This window comes from Narcine bancroftii, chromosome 1 (genome assembly GCF_036971445.1).
Source record: "Narcine bancroftii isolate sNarBan1 chromosome 1, sNarBan1.hap1, whole genome shotgun sequence".
Classification (NCBI taxonomy): domain Eukaryota; kingdom Metazoa; phylum Chordata; class Chondrichthyes; order Torpediniformes; family Narcinidae; genus Narcine; species Narcine bancroftii.
This window is the reverse complement of record NC_091469.1, coordinates 372,553,067-372,568,817: the sequence shown is the minus strand read 5'-3', so window position 1 is coordinate 372,568,817 and position 15,751 is coordinate 372,553,067. Positions and strand designations below refer to the sequence as shown.

General features: G+C 40.1%; 1 protein-coding gene across 6 annotated transcripts in view; it reads left to right on the top strand.

The window, feature by feature from the left end:
* The window catches only part of LOC138751253 (tomoregulin-1-like), a 292,118-nt gene that overhangs the window by 186,713 nt on the left and 89,654 nt on the right, over positions 1-15,751 (top strand). For all 6 annotated transcript variants that reach the window (XM_069913308.1, XM_069913311.1, XM_069913310.1 and 3 more), the window contains one exon: positions 12,983-13,009. In XM_069913308.1, the coding sequence (XP_069769409.1) occupies positions 12,983-13,009 (27 nt within the window). The remainder of the gene's footprint in view (positions 1-12,982; positions 13,010-15,751) is intronic.

Below are 15,751 nucleotides of genomic sequence, written 5' to 3'. Positions count from 1 at the left end.
TGGTTGTGTTCTTCTCTTTCCAATTTTTGGGAAGGGGTATTTTGTACCTTGACTTTAGTTATTAATATTAATTTGACTCCAATGCTTTACTGCTCTCTTTGGAATAAGTAGGCCATCTGGTTTAATTCTGACTGCTTCACAATCCCATGTAGTTTCCCTCACCTCCCTTATAGCAAAAAGGGCTATTTTAAGGAGATGGAAAGATACTGTCACTCATAACCAGTGGATGTCCGATATGATGGGATGTCTGACTTTGGAAAAAAATTAGATGCTCCACGACTGAAATGAATCTTAACTTTATTTCTTTATGGGGTTCTTTTCTTAATTATTTTCAAAATTTGTAAGGTTAACAAATGTTTCATTTTTGAACCCAATGTTTAACTTCATTTTTTTTGTTATTAGTAGTGGATTGCTTGTTTTAGTCAGTAGCCTCCAAAGGGAGGGGATTGAATTAGATATTTAATGTAGTGTCTTTCTTTTTAATGTAACATAGGTTTCAGTACGATTTGTATTGCTATATGAGATTTGTGAATACTTTATTTTATTGTTATGTACCTATGGGACATTTATTTGAAAAAGACGAACTGAGAAGAATATGAATATGTAGCAAAAAGTTTTAAATAGGATAGATGAATGGGAAACTGCAGATAAAATATAATATATTCAGAGAATTGTGAAATGATTACTTTAGGAAGCAGAATATAGGTGAAATGGTGCGATTCTAAAGGGTGTGCAGGAAAACTGGCAAGCATGTGTGATATATCTTTGAAGTGGAAAAACATGAAAATTTGACCAATAAAATGTATGATTCCTAAAAATTATAAATAGAAGCACAGGGTACAAAAGCAAAGAAGTTACGTTGAATTGGATAATGCATTGGTTAAGCCACAATTCAGATTTTTCCTCCAAATCTGTTCACCAAGCTTCAGGAAGGTGCTGTCAGGGTTTTGGGGAGACTGCAAAAGGATTTACTGGAAATGATTTCATGAATGGATGATTTCCACTGTATGGTGTAAATTAAGGTAATCAGTGCCCATTCAAGATTATTTTATTGAAATGTAGTACAGAACATGTAATATTACATGAAATTTCCTTCTCCCTGCTGTAAGGGAGACAGAGTCGCCATTAGTCTTGCCCAGTGCCCCTTACAGTAAGAGTGAAAGAGAAGCAAATGAGAGTCCCTTCAGAGACACTAAGCGTCTGTGGATTCGCCTCTAGCCCTCTCACAGACTCTGCAAATGCATAAACCCCTGCTCGTTCCATTAGCAACATGAGCTCCAGATCCAAACCTCCGACACAATTGGGAAGCTTTCAGCGCCCGAGGCCTTTTGGGAATCCTTCTTGCCCTCAACATCCTCAAGAATCCCAGTTCAACTGCAAGTCGCTGACTGCCTGCGTCTGTGTGGGTAGTTATGATCTGAAATTTAAGCCTGTAAGAGAGGTGGGAATATAATTAATCAGAATCTTCAAAGGGTAGAATACTTTGCAAGGTTATAAAGAAAGAGCAAGAAAGGAGCCGGTGAGAGTGCATTGCAGAAAACAGCACAGACTTCTTTCTGCACCATAATAATTCTATCATTCTTTCCCTCAGATTTCCCCATTATCCCAATCAGCTCATGATTCCTTATTCCAAAAAGAAACTGAAAAGACAAATTGTCATCGTACAATCAAGAGCGAGCATTGGGTAAAAGAAATGCAATATGATAAATATCATGTACTTAAACCGAACAATGGAAATCTAACAACTTAATATTTTTTTCAATCGTTCATAAGCATACACTTGAAAAGATGTACCCTTTGCTCTGCTACTCCTGAAACAGGTGCAGTGATAATGGGGGAAGATAGTTATATTCCTGCTGTTACTGTTGAAATGCTCTTAGCCAATGACCTCTGTGGAGTGACACAAGAAATTCTGTAGATGCTGTCATTGTAGTTAACACACAAAAGTGCTGGAGAAACTCAGCAGATCCCTCAGCATCCACAGGAGGCAAAGATCTATGATCAACTTTTCAGGACCTTCGTCAAGGTGTGAGCAAAAAGAAAACAGATGTCTCAATAAAAAGGCGGGGAGAAGCACAGGCCAACTGCCAAGAGGCCATAGGTGGACATGGCTAAGAGGGCAGGAGAGAAGAGCTGAGAACTGTATGGTGGAGGGGATGGCTCTGTGATTGTGGAACTGGAAGGAAACCAATGGAGAAAGTGTAGAGCTCATCGAAAGAACCAAAGACTTGTTGATCCAAACCAAGGCTTTTATTAGCAAAAGACAGGAGCTCTTCACAGGTGGCCGACCAGTCCGGAATGATCCAACCTGGCTAGGGACACAACCCTTTAAGAGCCAGACAGTAGGCGTGGCTAAGCTCTCAGCCAATCGCTGTAAGCACAGTCATTACACTCTAGATACTGTAACTATATACATTGGTGATAGGTCTGTACTATCACAGAAAGAGAAGAGCTTGAGGAAAGGAGATATAAGGATAGGGAAAGGAAAAACAGTGGGAGGGGTGGGGTGAGGGGGAGCACTGATGGAAACCGGAAAAGTCGATGTTCATGCCAGCTGGTTGGAGGATGTTCAAATGGAACATGAGGTGTTGTTCCTCCAATTTGCAGGTGGTCTCAGTCTGGCAGTGCATGTGCTAATGGACAAGCATGTCTGCATGCAAATGGAATAGGTAATTAAATGGGTTGATATTGGGAGATCCCTGCTCTTGTAGCAGACAGAGTGAAGGGGCTCAATGAAGCAATCTCTTCGTACGTGTCCAGTCTCTCCAATGTAGAGGAGGCCACAATGGGAGCAACAGATGAAATAGATGACCCCCAGATTCACAAATGAAATGTTGCTACATTTGGAAAGATTGTTTGGGGCTCTGAATGGTGCTGAGGGAGGAGGTGTGGGTGCAAGTGTAGCACTTCCTTCAGTCACAGGTGTAGGTGCTAAGGGAGCATTTGTAGGGAAGGGAGTTTTGGATGAGAGAGTCAGGGAGGGAGCAGTCCCTGTGGAAGGCGGACAGAAGAGGATAGGGGAATATGTGTCTAGTGGTTGGATCACATAGCAGGTGGTGGAAATGGTGGAGATACTACCGTATGTTGGATGGGGAGACTAGTGGGATGGAGGGTGAGGACAAGGAGAATCCAGTCCTTGATGCATGTTGTGGTAGAGGGGGCCAGGGCAGATGTGTGGGTAATGGAGGATATATGGGTAGCAAAGGGGAAGTTTTGAAGGAGGACATCTCGGATGATCTGGCTTGGAAGACCTTGTCCTGGGAGCAGATGCGATGGATGACCTCTGTGGCTGTTGAAGCCCATTCTCATTATGGGTCAGCTGTATGTCATTCATCCCACTCTATTGAAGAATGAATGGTGCCAATCAGTTGACGGCCTGGAGAGGCCAAGGTGTCCATCATTCATTTAAGGCAGTAGAGTAAACTTCCAGATCCCGCATTTAGTTCATTGCTGCAAATGGAGTTTCATTCAGTTGATTCTGCCCACAAAAAAATGCATTCTCCAGTGTGTGTGGAGTTGTGAACAATTGAGGTCATTGCCTATTTTACAATTCTTTGGATTGAAAATCACATTAATTAATGACCTCCTGCTTCAAGCTTACAAAATTTTGGAGAAGAATATGCTTTCGGACCCTACTGTCTGCCCCCTGGTGATTGTGAGCTGCAAGGTACAGATGAAAACACAAACATCAACCGAGCTTGACCATTGAAGTTCATTGTCTAAGCACATTTGTGGTAAACTTTACTCCTGGATAGTGCATCCTTCAAAGGAATCACCCCCTCTAAGTGTTCATCTTGAAAAAAAAATAGAAAATTAATTCCTCCAAGGTAAAATTATGGCATCTATCAGTATGCAGAGGTTTACGTTTCATCCCATGAACAGAAGTCAACATGATTGGAATTTTCAGATAGGTAGTGCACAAATCTTTAATGTTGAAACTAGTCAGTATTAGCAATACCTAAACTCTACTGGTGTTCTCCACTTTTTGCTCTGCACTTGTTAATTGTAAAATAGGTGGCTTCTCCAGTTCCCTGCTTACAACTCTGTCCTCTTCACTGTAATGAGGGAAAGAAGAGAACTGCTAGAGTTGGGTATGGTGCATTTGGTGAGGGGGCTTTTAAAATCATGGTATTATAAGAGCACAAGCTATATATGCTGGAAATGTTCTCAGATACAACTATTTCCATGCAAGGAGAATTCTAGGAAAGGCAGATGAACTTCGAGCATATGTTTGTGTGTACAATTGTGACATTTTGTCTATTAGTGAAATTTGGTTGCAGGAGGGGCAGGACTAGCAGCTCAATGTTCTGGGCTTCTGTTGTTTTAGATGTGATAGAGCAGGCAGAATGACAGGGGGAGGAGAGGCATTGTTTATCAGCTGTGCTCAAACAGAACAGATCAGAGGGCATGTCTACTAAGGCTATATGGGATGGAGCTGAGGATTGGGAAGGGTATTACCAAACTAATGGTGTTGTATTATAGACCATTCAATAGTCAGCATGAATTAGAGGAGCAAATCTGTAGAGAGATAGCAGACAGCTGCAGGAAACATAAAATAGGAAATTTTACCTTTCCACATATTGACTGGGATTCCCATACAATAAAAGGGCTGGATGGATTGGAAATTGTGAAATGTGTTCTGGAGAGTTTTATAAATCAATGTATAGAGGCACCAAATGCAGAGTCTGAATCACTGGATCTCCCATTAGGGAACGGCACAAGTCAGGAGGCAGAAGAATGTGTAGGGGAACATGTTGGGTCCATAGTGATCGTAATGCCATTTATTTCAAGTTAATTATGGAGAAGGATAGGTCTGGGCCTCACGTTGAATTTCTAAATAGGAGAAAGGCCAATTTTGAGGAAATGTGAAAAGATCAAGAATGCATGGATTAGGATTTTTTTTTTCATCCAGCAATGGTGTGCGAAGTAAGTGGAGGACCTTCAAAGGTGAAATTTTAAGAGTACAGAGTTTGTATATTTCTGTCAGGATTAAAGGCAAAATCTATAGGCATTGGGAACCTTGGTTTTTAAGGGATATTGGGGACCCTGATTTAGAGGAAGAGAGAGATTTATAGCAGGGAATAGACAACACTGAGTAAATGAGGTATTTGAGGAGCATAAAAATATAAGAAAAAACTCCAGAAAGAAATCAAGAAGGCTAAAAGAAGACATGAGGTTGGTTTGGCAGACAATGTAATGGAAAATACTAAGGGCTGCTACAGGTTTTATAAGAGCAAAAAAGATAGTAAGGGACAAAATTGGTCCGCTTGGGGTTCAGAGTGGTTGACTTTGTATGGAGCCAAAAGAGATGGTGGAGATTTTAAATGTTTTTTTTTGCATCAGTATTTATTCAGGAACAGTTATAGAGTCTAGGAAGTAAGGATAACAAGCAGTGAGATCATGGTACCTGGACATATTAAAGAGGCGGAGGTGCTTTGTTTTCTAAAGCAAATAAAGGTGGATAAAACCCCAGGGCCTGATAAGATATTCCATCGGACCTTTAGGGAGGCTAGTGTAGAAATTGTAGGGACTCTAGCAGAAATATATAAAATATCCTTAGCTGTGGGTGTGGTAATGGAGGAGTTGCTCACATTGTTCCATTGTGTAAAAAAAATCTCCAACAGTAACCCTGGTAATTATAGGCCGCTGATCCTGACATCATTATTGGAAGTTGCGCCAAGAGTTCAGATATACAAGAATTTGGATAGTCAGTGATTGATGAGTGATAGTCAACATGGATTTGTGTGTGGTAGGTCATGTTTAACCAATCTTTTTTGAGGAGGTTACCAGGAAGGTAGATGAAGGAAAGGATGTGAATATTATCTACATGGACTTTAGTAAAGCCCTTTGATAAGGTCCCACATGGGAGGTTAGTCAGGAAGGTTCAGTTATTTGGTGTTCATGGTGAAGTAGTGAACTAGATTCAACAATGGCTGGATGGGAAAAGCAAGAGAGTGGTGGTGGATGATTGCTTTTCAAACTGGAGGTCTGTGACTAGTGGTGTGCCTCAGGGATCAGTGCTGGTACGATTGTTGTCTGTCCTCAATATCAATGATCTGGATGATAAAGTAGTAAATTGGATCAGCAAGTTTGCAGATGACACTAAGATTGGAGGAGTTGTGGTCAGTAAAGAAGGTTTTCAAAGCTTGCAGAGGGATTTGGACCAGCTGGAAAAATAGGATGAAAAATAGCAGATGGTATTTATTGCAAGTGTGAGGCATTGCATTTTGGAAGGGCAAACCAAGAAAGGACACACGCAGTGAATTGTAAGACACTGAGGAGTGTGGTAGAACAGAGGGATCTGGGAATACAGATACATCATTTTCTGAAAGTGGTGTCACATTTAGATAGGGTTGTAAAAAGAGCACATTAGCCTTCATAAATCAAAATATTAGGAGTTGGGATGTTATGGTAAAGTTGTAAAAGCATTGGTGAGGCCAAATTTGATGTAATGTGTGCAGTTTTTCTCACCTCTCTACAGGAAAGATATCAATAAGATAGAAAGAGTGCAGAAAAGCTTTACTAGGATGTTGCTGGAACTTCTGGAACTAGGTTACAGAAAAAGGTTAAACAGGTTAGAATTTTATTCAGTGGAATGTAGAAGAATGAAGGGAGATTTGATTGAGATATTTAAAATTGAGGTGTCTTGAAAGAGTAAATATAGGTAGGCTTTTTTCCACTGAGGATAGGTGAGATACAATACAAACCAGAGGAGATGGGTTAAGGGTGAAAAGGGAAATGTTTAGGGAGAACATGAGGGGGAACTTCTTCATACAGAGAGTGGTGGGAGTGTGAACAAAGTGGTGAATCCAGGCTCACTTGTAACATTTAAGAACAATTTGGACAGGTATATGGATGGAAAGCGTTTGGAGGGCTATGGTCTGGGGGCAGGTCAGATGGGACTAGGCAGAATAAAAGCTCATTGCAAATTATTTTCCATCCAGGAATTCTAATCACATCTTGAAATCCCTGATTAATTTTGTTTTCAAGATTCAAGATTCCTTCATTGTCATGTAACATTTACAGTACAGAACCAGTAATATTCACAAAATTGTCTTCTGACTGCTTTAAAGCAGACAAAGAGTTGCCATTAGTTTTGCCTTGTGCCCCTTACAATAAGAGAAAGAGAAATAAAGAAAGACTATTCAGAGTCACTGAGTGTCCATGGATTAACTCCCGTGCTCCTGCAGCCTCTGCAGACGCACAGACTTGTCTGATCCATCAGCAACCTGAGCTCCAGGTCCAAACTTCTGACACGATTAGGAACTCTTCAGCACCAGAGGACCTTTGGTAGCCCTTCTTGCCCTCAGCACCCTCTCGAATCCCTATTCCAATATTTGGTTCCCATGAGCCAGTCACCTGTAGCCCACAGCCTGGTGTGGATCCTTCTGCCCCAAGTCGCTAGCAGCAGCCTGCGTCAATCCCTCAGCTGTTTAGCCCCTTTCTTGTCTGCTGCTGTGGTCGACATCCTGTAGGTTCGTCTCCTCTGCTTCTCCTTTTCACGAGCCATTTTCTCCCTGTTTCTGATGCTTTGTGCCAGTTTCTTGCTCCCCCAGAGTCTGTAAACACTCGTGGCCACTGGTGAACACGGGTGGCGCCATCTTGGGCACAGACCCTGCACTTGCAGGATTTTAAAATAAATCACCGTTGGCTCCTCTGACAGGCCATTTGAAACATATACAGACCCACCAACGTTAGGACTGGGCTGTTAAACCCTTTGGAGCAGCTTTGTGTCTCTGCTCTTCGCTCTCCCAGGTCGGCAACTGTGAACTGCTGTCCTGTCTGCAAAATTTTAAATCTATGCCCCAGACCTTGAAATATCTGATAATGAAAGTAACTTCCCTCCTGATGAGAATTTTTAAAAACAACTGCAGATGTTGCAAATCCGAAACAAAACCAGAAACACTGAAAGCAGTCAGTGTGTCCAGAAAAATATATGAAATGTGAAATAGAGTTAAGGCTTCAAAGAGATCCTTTGTCTAAATGGGAAAGAGAGAAAACAAGTTAATTTTAAGTTAGAGAGGGGGTATGGGGAGGGATGGATAGGACAGAGGTTTCCATGGAAATGTGCAGCTGCTGATGCTGTCTGGTCGTAGATGAATGAGGGCTATTTGAGAGACAACAGAACTAAAGAAATATAATAGGTATGAGGTGAAAGACAATGAAGGAAGCAAAACAAATCTGTAAAATGCAGAGCTGTAGGAATTGCCCTGGCTTTGTCTGCAGAGAGGGAAAAACTGAGCCACACTTCTGGTCATAGGAGATCTGGGCAGTTATCCTTCATACAGAGGAAGCTGGTTCTCTGAAGGGATTGAGGTTCATCCAGTTCTGAAGAAATATATCTTTTCATGGGCACTGCCTGGCTTGCTATTGTGTTTGATTACTATGGCCTTTCATCCTGGCTTTCTATTAATCATGCCCTCAGGAACTTTGAGTGATATTAATCATAAAGCTTGATGAGGATTGTTAGCTTTAACTGGAATCCACTCTTCACCTCAATAAAATGATGACAGTACAGTTTAACTGCAGTATTTAGCAGCTTAGTCAAAGCTCTGTGTCTGTGCCAGGAATTGAATTGCTGCAGTTGCAGGTCAACTCTGTATCAGATCAAAAAGATAGAATTTCACTGATAGAGATTCCTAACATAATTCTGTCCCAAGAGAACTCCTGCTTGTACAGCATAGACTTCAACATCACTTGATAAACTAGATGACTAAAACATGTTTTGATAACATTTAAGGGAATTGTGCCCTTCCTTGATTTTCAGTGTAATTCCTCCCAGTACTTTTATTCCATCAATTAAAGGGAACAGTTGAGTGTGGCATATCTCCTCTGTATAATATATTATTTAATGAAAAAAACTCCCTTTTGATTAAATCAATAGTTATCCTCTGCTCCACAAATGCTGCCTGACCTGCTGAGTACTTCCAACATTTTTTGCTTTCCTTTTTTTCAATATGGTTTGAGTGTTTTTGAGTGATACATATCACTTTATCTTTGGCTACATATTACTGCATGAATCAGCTGTAAAAGAGGCTGGTGTGACTGTACTCAGAGTGCGCCATTCCATTCACCCAGTTGTAGAAAGGTCATCAATAATTTGAAAGGGACGCAGTTCAGATTCACCCGGATGTTGGTGGGACTGGAGGGCTTAAGTTATTGAGGGGGCTTGTACAGTCTTGTTCTATTTCCTGGAGCGTAGGAGGCGGAGGGTTGACTTTATAGAGATTTATAAAATCATGAGGGTCATGGATAGAATTAATGCTCATAGTCTTTTTCCCAGCGTAGATGATTCTAAAGGTAGAGGGCAAAGGTTTAAGGTGAGAGGAGACATATTTAAAAGGGACCTGAAGGGCAACTTTTCCACTTAAGGGAGTTGTGTGTATGTGGAATGAGCTGTCAAGAAACTGTAGAAGTGGACACAATTCTGGCATGAAAGAAACATTTGGAAAGGTTCATGGAAAGGAAGGGCTTTGAAGAATATGGAAAAGAAGGGGTATTTGAGCATGTCTTCATTAATTAGTCCTTATCTTGATCTTCAGGAATTCAGTGCTAGTAACTATATTATTTAAACCTTTTCAGGGAAGTTAGTTATATCCTTAAACCAGTATGATTCATATAAGCTTGACATATTTTGACAAACATGTCATATTTCTTCCTAAGATTATGTTATCTTTTCCAGGGGGGTACAATTTTACATTTCCATATTCCAGCGAGTAATAAGTAGGGGGGAGTCAGACTTCCATGTAGCAGTAATACATCTCCCGGCTACCCCTAGTCCAATCCTCAGTTTTGTGCCAATAACCATAAGATTGCTCAATAAATATACTTCTGGTTCCAATGGAAAGTCCACTTTTATAATTTTTGTCAAAATTTCTGCCAAGTCATGCCAAATGACCTTACTTTCATGCACAACCAGGGTGAATGTATAAATGTTCCAACCTCTATACCACATCTAAAACACAAGTCTGGAATTTCAGGTTTTAAACTGTGTAATTTTTTGTGGTATACGGTATAATTGGTACATAAAATTGTATTGTACCATTCTATATCTGACATTAGGGCACAATTTTGACCAATATTGTTCTTGAATCCTTTTCCCCAAGTCCGTCTCCCACCTTTCCCTTAATGTGTGCAAGCCTGGTTTCAGGCTATTGCTCTGCAATCGGAAATACATCTTAGATATAATTTTACTTATGATAGCCTTTTAAAGAAGAGCCCCCATGTCACTACCCAATGGGAGGATCATGGCTGGTCTAAGTTATCTCTTAAAAAAAGATTTTAATTGAAGGTAGCAGAAAAAAGTTCCATTTGACAAATCATATCTATTTTTTAGCTGTTCAAATGTCATAAATTGTCCTTGTTCATAACAATCCTTGATACACTTGATCCCTTTACAGTGCCATTTCATTTCCTAATGTAATTGGTATTAACTCATTTTGATTCAATGGTGCTTTTGAAGATAGACTAAACATTTATTAATTTGTTGCCATATCCAAATTATGTGTTTTAGAATGGGGTTATCTGTTTTTCCAGACAATAATTTAATATTCCATTTGTAAATGAAATCTTCTGCCATATTCTCATCCGCTAATCTGAGCCCAATCGGGAATATTCCCTCCGTCAAAAAAATGCTATAAATTTTGATTGGGCACCCAAATGATATCTTTTTAATCAGTTAATTGTTGTCCACCCAATGAATAATCCCAAGTAAGCTTTTCCATGGAGGCTCTTGGCATCTTAGAATTCCATATAAATTGTCTGACATGCTTTTAAAAACTTGTTGGTATAAAAATGGGCAAGGATTGAAAGAAATATTGCCGTCTTCTCATTACTTTCACCTTAAAACAACTGATCCTGTTCTTCACAGTGATGGGCAGGCTCCTCCATCTACGTAAATCCTCCTCAATCATTCCTCGCACACCCTGAAAACGATTTATCCCAGTCTACACATTCTCATTTCTCATTTCCTCATTATTGGCCTTTCTCCAATTTAGAATCTCAACCTGAGGCCCAGACCTATCCAACTGTCCAGTCTTGTTCCCTAATAGGAGATCCACTATTGCACTCTCTCTCCCTTGTTGTTACCACTATATATTGATTTAGAACTGGCCCATCAAGTCTCCTCTGCCATTCAATGAGATCATGGCTGATCTAATGATAGGTTCATCTTCACCTACCTGCCTTTTACCCATATCCCTTAATTCCCCTATTATGTAAAAATCTATCCAACCTTGTCTTTAAAAATATATTATTATTGAGATAGCTTCCATTGCTTCAGTGGGCAGCAAATCCCAGAATCACTATCCTCTTGAAAAAGCAGTTCTAGAACAATAAATAATGTAATAGCCATCAGCTGAATGTAAACTACAATATAAAGAAATCTCAGTGGTGTGTGGCAAGCCAAAGATAGATTGCTAAAACAATGGGAGACATTTGATCTATATACTCAGGTGAACCTTTAGCAGTCATTTGATATTTTGCAAGGTTCCATGCTTCTTTCTGTAATCGGCCAAGTTTCTTGATTCAGTTCCAGTAGTGTTCAGATTATGGAATCTAGAAGCAATAATGTTAAGTCAATAATTCCAGGGACCAAATATTGGAAGAAACTGAAGAGGAGATTTCCAACTATGTTGTAATTATCCAACCTGTAAAATGTTTACAGAATTTTTAACACAATCTTTCTCGTAAATTGGTGTTATCCCAGCAATGTGATTTAAAATAGGAAGTGATAGGAATACTGTGAAGTCAGACAACTTCTGTGAAGAGAGAAACTGAGTCAATACTTCAGGCCGTAGCCCTTTCGTCAGAGCAGTCTGTTGCTGTTTCACTGGAGAATATATCTGAGCCCAGCATTACTGATAGGATGATGTAGGATCAACCAATATCAGCAAGATAAAATCTTGGCTAACATGTCAAGTTGTGAGTCAGTTTTAAACTTGCCATCCCAGAAAAGCTCAACAATTCAAATCAGCCAGTAGACATAATTAACAAGAAGTGCTCTCTCTGAATGTAATGAAGTCTTCTGTGTTGATAAATTGGAAGTTAAGAGAGAACAAACAGCGTGAGGTTCAATTTGAAGATTAAACATCAGTGATGCCAGTTATGTCTAACTGCCATGTTAAATTTGTGGTCTGAACTACTTTCATCCCAAGGACTTCTCACTAGATGAAACTAGGACAAAAAAAATGAACTTGGAATATTATATTTATTGTTTTCACCTTTCTTCCCAATATGAAAGGTTTAGGTCTTCTCTCCCCTAAATTACTCTCATTCCACCATCTCTATCACAACCACTTTTCCCAAAATCCATTCCCTTTAACTTGCCTGAACATCAGGACAAGGCCTTTTGATTTGGTGTCTGACATTCTTATATTCACTGACCCACTTTGGAGCAATGAAAGATGAAAAGTGACTTAATAAATGAATATAAAGTTATGAGAGCCATAGAGTCTATGGAAGCCAGCACCTTTTTCCTGGACTGACAATAGCAAAGACCAGAGGATATCTGTTTAAGGTGACTGGAAACCTGTGCAGAAAACTGGTGTTGTAATAGGAGAGTGCATATATGGATTATTACAATAATCAGAGCTTCACTGGATCTAAAGCAATAGATTAATGGATCCGCAGTCCTGAACAGTGATGTGATCAGAACATTTCAGATATATTGCAGATTGTCAACCATCCCCTCATCCCAAAGCATAGTCTCATCTGAATTTGCTGTGTTGCAACAATTAAATCCTGTTTAAAATGCAAATAGATCTATGGATTTACTCACAGGGAGCATATAATGCAACCGCGTCTGCCTGTCCCGCATCGGACTTGTCAGCCACAAACGAGCCTGCAGCTGACGTGGACTTTTACCCCCTCCATAAATCTTCATCCGCGAAGCCAAGCCAAAGAAGAATCCATGTATTGTATTGTGAACAGCTCTGTGAAGAAACATTATCTCTAAGATTATTCTTTTCTGTTTATTTTCCAGAAAATGGCTCTGGATCTGGAGAAGGAGGTATGTTTTATATCTCAGCGAAAAAGTATATTTTGTATTATCAGATTTAAGGCCTTTGTAATATCACTGCACTTAAAAGGAACATTTTGATAGAGCGGTAATGGGCTCAGCTCAATATATGAGGCCTTATTTGATGCAAGGAAATATTTTGGAAAATATTTCTCCGGACATTAAGAGCTGAAAATGCTTATTGGTTAAGAGGTGAAGGCACAATTTCATAATAATGTCTCAGCGAGATGGTTGTGAAAGAGGTTGGGGTGGGAGTGCTGGGAAGACCAGATAAGGGTGAGGAGGCAAAGTTTCCTTCCAAATTACACAAGTTCAATCTGACTGAGCTAAACTTTTAAAAGCTTTTCTTTTCAAAAATGGCTTAAAATTTGACTTTTGGAGCTTTACATTTGTAGAATTTTTCCACAGAACTATACAAAAGATGACATTTCCATCCCAATGCAGGATTAGTCCAGTCTCCATGCTCTCCAGAGACCCCCCGAAGATTCATTATTTTCAACTACTTTTGGGTACTTTTTGAATTTTACTAAATCTGCCTCCACTACTACACCAAGTAGTGCATTCTTGCCCCTAACCACTTGATGCTTTAAAAAGCATAACTTTTCAGTTCTTTTACAAATTACCTTCATTCTTTGACTTACTGTACCTTTGACCAATGTAAAGAAGTTCCCTCTATCTAAACTCCACTGACCCCTCGTAATTTTAACTGTTTCTTTGAGCTGCCTCCTCAGCTTCTTCCACCTCACAGAGGACAACCTAACTTCTCCAATCTCCCTCATCATTGATGTCTCTTATCTTTGGAATCATTTTGGTACATCTCTTCTGCACTGTTCCTAAAACCTTCACATCTTTCTTAGAAAAAGCTCCATTTATGGCTGCACCAGTACATAGTATTCATTACAATTTCCTTCCTCTTAAACTTTATGCCTCAATTTGTAATCACTTTCTCAACCAGCACCTGCTATTTTCAGAAGAGTTATTGGGTGGTCTGTGAGGTGATGTCCTCCCTCCACTCCTGAATCAGGGCTTCCATAGAAGCCTGACCTCAGCATTTCGGTTAATCCTTAACTTTCTCCTCACCTCAGAACTATTGACATACCAGCACTATTCTAGAGATGAAAATATATTTTTTAAATGTTATCAAATGCTAACATTTGCACCACATTAAATGTGACCCCTTCATCAACCATCCCACTGAGCTAATCAAATTTCTTTAAAGTATTGAACATGATTGCCTTTAACAGATTTATGTTGATATCGCCAATAAATCCACATTTTTCAAGTGACCACTAATTTCCTTGATTAACTTTACTGAACGTTCCCACAACTCAGCTTACATTGACATCAGTATTTCTGGATTTTTCTTCACATCGATCTTGAACAAAGGGATAACATTTGCAATATTTTCAGCAACATGTGGTTTGTGAGATTAAAATCAATACCTTTGCAATTTATACCCTTTATTCCCTCTGTAATCTCTTGACTAAGTGATCAATCCTCTTTAAGTATAAACAGCTTTTCTATTCCATCCTCTCTATCCAGCCAATCACAATCTAAGCTCTGCTCTCAGTTGCTGTGACTGTATCTGCATCTTCTTGCTTGGTTAAAAACAAAAGCAATATTCCTCTGGTACCTCTCAGCCATCATGACCATTTCATTTATGGACCCAAATCATCTTACACATCTGCTGTTTACACGTTTGGGAATAACCATTTGCCTTTATCAGCAGCCTTTCTTTATGCTCTTCCTTTCCTCCTTTTATTTCCCTTTCTTTACTTCCTGTGCAAACTTTGTGTTAACAACCTATTTCTCTCTTATATTCATAGGCATATCTAGGGTATGGCTGCCAGGCCATATGCCTTGGGAGCCACTTGAAGGATAGGTGCCCATTGTCCTCGCCTCACCTGCCCAATATCAAACTCCTGAGCCAAACCCAATGCTGATCCCCTGCTTTTCACCTCATACTCGTCACCAGCTGACTCAACCGCTGATGCTGTCCCCCCTGCAGCACTGCCTGAATAAGCCCGACATCTAACCCCCAAGCCCGATGCAACACCCAACTATCTCACTGAAACTATCCCCAGCTGTCTGTGCCCCCCCCCATCTAACTCCTGATGCCTGACCGCCTCGGCTCGCTGATCCTACCTAGTCTTGGCCATCATCCCCTCCTATCTAATTCCTGTGATCCCTTCAGTGTAAATTCTGCATTTATTTCTGCTTCACCTCTTGCCTTTAATATTATAACCTTGCCTCTTGTTTAATGGGTTGCTGACAAGCTTGCATGAATATTGCAGAGTAAAATGTCTGTAAAATCTCTCCGAAGGTTGCTTGGCTACTATTCGTGCCTTTTACATATGACCCTACAGTGGGTCGGGCATCATCCATGGGTAGAAATGGTCAGTCAGCATTCTGTGTTAAGACCCTCTATCGAGATTCAATCTCCCGAGTAAGCTACCCTTTGACAGTGATGCTCATCGAGGGCATTGGGGTTCTGGCTGCCTCTGCTCATGTGGGTTTACAGGTCTGCAGTGCTTAGTCCATGGGTTCTACCTGGTTCTGGGCAGTTCACAGTACAGAAAGGATTGTCAGGCTCCAACTGAAGAGCATGCTTGTGATTTGTTGAAAATGTTTCTGAGCACAAAATGCCCATGAATGTATGAATAAATGGATTGAAAATTATGCATTCAAATTTTGGATACGACTCCCCTCCCAGTTGCAGATCTCCACAACTTT